This window comes from Marmota marmota, unplaced genomic scaffold (genome assembly GCF_001458135.2).
Source record: "Marmota marmota marmota unplaced genomic scaffold, marMar, whole genome shotgun sequence".
NCBI classification, from domain to species: Eukaryota; Metazoa; Chordata; class Mammalia; order Rodentia; family Sciuridae; genus Marmota; species Marmota marmota.
In genome coordinates this window covers 3,889-6,842 of record NW_026002375.1, presented here as the reverse complement: position 1 = coordinate 6,842, position 2,954 = coordinate 3,889, and the positions used below count along the sequence as shown (strand labels likewise).

Sequence of the window (2,954 nt, the reverse complement as noted above, 5' to 3'; positions counted from 1 at the left end):
TCTGATAAAATAACTTCTTCAAAGTTGTCCCCCCACCCCTGCAACAGCATCCTTAATCCACCTCTGGATGGTTTAACTGTCTATCTGTGGTTTAATTAATCTGCTTGCCAGTCAGATTATGTACTCTTCTTACTCCCCAATTTTGGAGTGAGATGAAGCAAACTCTTATCCCAGACAAATCAGATTTCCTGGTGGGGTGGGGGGAGTATTTAGGAAGAACACCCATGGTCTACTAGATGAGTAACAAGAGGTCCCAGAAGAAGCTGATTCTGGGTCTATGCAGGCCACTCCCCATCTCAGCCTTGGGCAGGGGTTGGCCAGAAGCTTCCAGAATCTCCTTAACTCTGAGATGGCAGGACCCAGTTAGCAGTGGGTGATTTAAAACTTTTATTCCCTAAAACATTTACCACTTAAAAAATAGCTTTGCATATTATCAATATTGTCAGACAATAATTCTTTGAAGTAATTCCGTCAGTCCCATAAAACATCTTTAAAGCTTACGTATAGCAGGAGGTCATTCTGAGTAAGTGTGGACACAGTTCAGAGGCCCAGGCACAAAGCCATTAGCTCCACTGCAGGCCTGATAGTTAATTAAGGGCCACCATAACCTGTGAGAGGCAAAGAGTCTGTCCCCTGGCTGGCTGTCCTTCTACTCCTTCTGTCTGGGTTTTGCATCTCAGCTCCTCTTCATACAGAAGTGAACCCTCTTACCCACCCCTGGCCAGCCTCAGCCTCTCTGGGAAGATCCCTCAAGGTTTACCACACAGAGGATCTGTGTTTGGGTCCGTTCCTCCTCCCCTGGGTGAAGGTGTGGAGGTTGCTAATGGCATATGGGAGGGAAGCCACCCTCACTGCTTGCCTACAATTCTCTGCCCAGGTGTGAAAGATGTTTGATCTCAAGACAAAGATTATCATCGGCATTGGGGCCGGCTTACTATTTGCGGCCATCGTGCTGATCTGCGTGGTCCTCAGTCTTTTCTTCAAGGTCTCCAGCATACTGAAGTGAGTCATATGGGCAGAGTGGGTGCCCTTGAGATGGGATACCTGAGTTCTCAGCTTGACTGCTCATTCTTTGCTGCAGTAGCCACTCCCTGGGTGAGGTCAAGAGCCACAGACAGGTTGGAGAAGGCAAAGGCTCAGGATCTTGGGGTTATTTCCTCCCGGCTTGGGGCTGTGACTCCTAAGTAGAATGTTCTCAGCCTAGAGGCTGTGTGTCCCGGCACAGCTTTGCTGTCGTTGGACCTCACAGAGTTTCCCTTCAGGTATTTAGCAGCCCCTCGGCTGAGCCTCCCTCTGTCCTGGGTGCTGCAGACTGAATGTGGGGGACACTGTGGGAGCAAGATCTGCCTCCCACTCAGTCAGAGGATAGGCCGCACTGACCTCCTTTTGCCAAGTTAGGAGCTCCCAGGATGTTCCCCCATTCCATTGCTGGAGGCCTTGGGAACAGCGGGGTGGACCTGTAGGACAGGTCTGCTAGAGAACCCCTGACAAGGGGTGCAGGTCGAAGAGGAGGTATTTAAGTTTTGGGGAGAGGACCTTAAGTGTGGAGAGCAGTTAGCAGCACTGGTGTCCCCATTCTAGGGAGTTAGATGGTGGATACAGAGACCAGGTCACAGCCAAGTGTGGCACCTTCCCCATCATTCCTGCATCTTGAGGGCCTACAGCAAGCAGCTGGTGGGTCCCTGCTTCAAGTCACTCTCCTTATTCTTGTGACCTGATTTTACTGCACAGCAGTTGTAGGAAAGGATGAGGGAGGAATTTAGCACAGGACCAGAGTGTTAGCTAGGGTGGTGTCACGTGTGTGACTGACTAGCTCCAACCCTGAACCTCCCAGATAGCACTGATAATTGTAAGAAATGCACTGTGAAGAAAAATTCTAAGCCCATGCTTTGGTATGTTTTTTCTTAAGAGCAGCAAAGGAATGCTGTCCAACCAAGTTCCAGAGCAAGATCATCCCACCTAAAGGCACGATGGAGTCTTGTCCTGCCCTCCCGTGCTGTGACGAATATAGCCTATATGCAGATTACAATGCCCTGCCACCTTGCTATTGTGGCACAAATGAGGGGCTCTGAAGTGGGAATGGTGGACACACATTTGTGAACAATATTTCTTAGTAGAAGCCTTATTATTGAAATTCTATAGTGTTTATATTTATGTACTAATGAGATATTTATGTACTTTCACATAAAGGTACAATAATGAAAAGAATCCTGCCTGCCTCAGTTGTTGTTAGTTTTAAATGTCCTTTTCCTAAAGTTTTGTGTTACCACTTTGGTACTTGAGGCAACTAGCTCATCATTTTATATTGCAACACAAGCAGGAGAGTTAAAGTAGAAAATAGAGGCCATGTGAATGAATGGTGTTAACAAGAAGGGATAGCATATTGCTAGGTGCCTGGTATAAAAAATAAAAACATTTGAAAACTGAGTTTTGACTGAATCTTCCTGGCAGCATAGACAAAAAGAAACTTGACGTCTCTGAATGAGCCCAGGTTTTCTCCTGGTTCTAAGTTAGATTTATTACGTAGAACCTTCTCTTTGAAATTCTGAAGAAAATGATTGTGTGGTTCCATTTGGGTTTTTTCAAAGGCTCAGACCAGCTTTCAAATCTTGGCACATGCTCACTGCTGAGGGCAACTGTCCACCCAGATGTTTATTTCTTCCTGAACTGGAAGCACTAGGTTGCCTCTGGGGGCACAGGCTTTTCAAAGTCATACACTCTCCTGTGGGCAACATGGACTCTTCTCATGGCTATTGCCAGGGCCAACATAAGGTCTTCATCTGAGGAATATAAAGGACCAGAAGGAGCTCTGAAAAGAGTCTCACATAATCTGGGCTGCTTCTGCCACCAGAGATGCAATCAGCAGATTGAGTTTATAACCACCTGAACCAGATGTTAGTCACAGGATGGGCACTTAGTAAAATAATAGACCTGGTAAAAGTCCCTGTGGGTAT

The 2,954-nt window shown here is 46.8% G+C and overlaps 1 protein-coding gene across 1 annotated transcript; it reads left to right on the top strand.

The window, feature by feature from the left end:
- Window positions 1-228: 228 nt before the first annotated feature.
- Window positions 229-2,754, top strand: LOC107134178 (protein FAM24A-like). The gene is made up of 3 exons (XM_048797489.1): window positions 229-1,002; window positions 1,263-1,393; window positions 1,882-2,754. Exons 1-3 carry the CDS (start codon window positions 887-889, stop codon window positions 2,070-2,072), a joined length of 438 nt encoding a protein of 145 aa, XP_048653446.1. The 5' UTR covers window positions 229-886; the 3' UTR covers window positions 2,073-2,754.
- Window positions 2,755-2,954: the final 200 nt, after the last annotated feature.

What these genes read in the sequence shown, in the direction of transcription:
- LOC107134178 (XM_048797489.1), top strand. Translation starts at nt 887, where the DNA reads ATGTTTGATCTCAAGACAAAGATTATCATCGGCATTGGGGCCGGCTTA. An exon ending in AAGGTCTCCAGCATACTGAA is followed by an intron (nt 1,003 to 1,262) that starts GTGAGTCATATG and finishes GTTTCCCTTCAG; the next exon opens with GTATTTAGCAGCCCCTCGGC. An exon ending in CACTGACCTCCTTTTGCCAA is followed by an intron (nt 1,394 to 1,881) that starts GTTAGGAGCTCC and finishes AAAAATTCTAAG; the next exon opens with CCCATGCTTTGGTATGTTTT.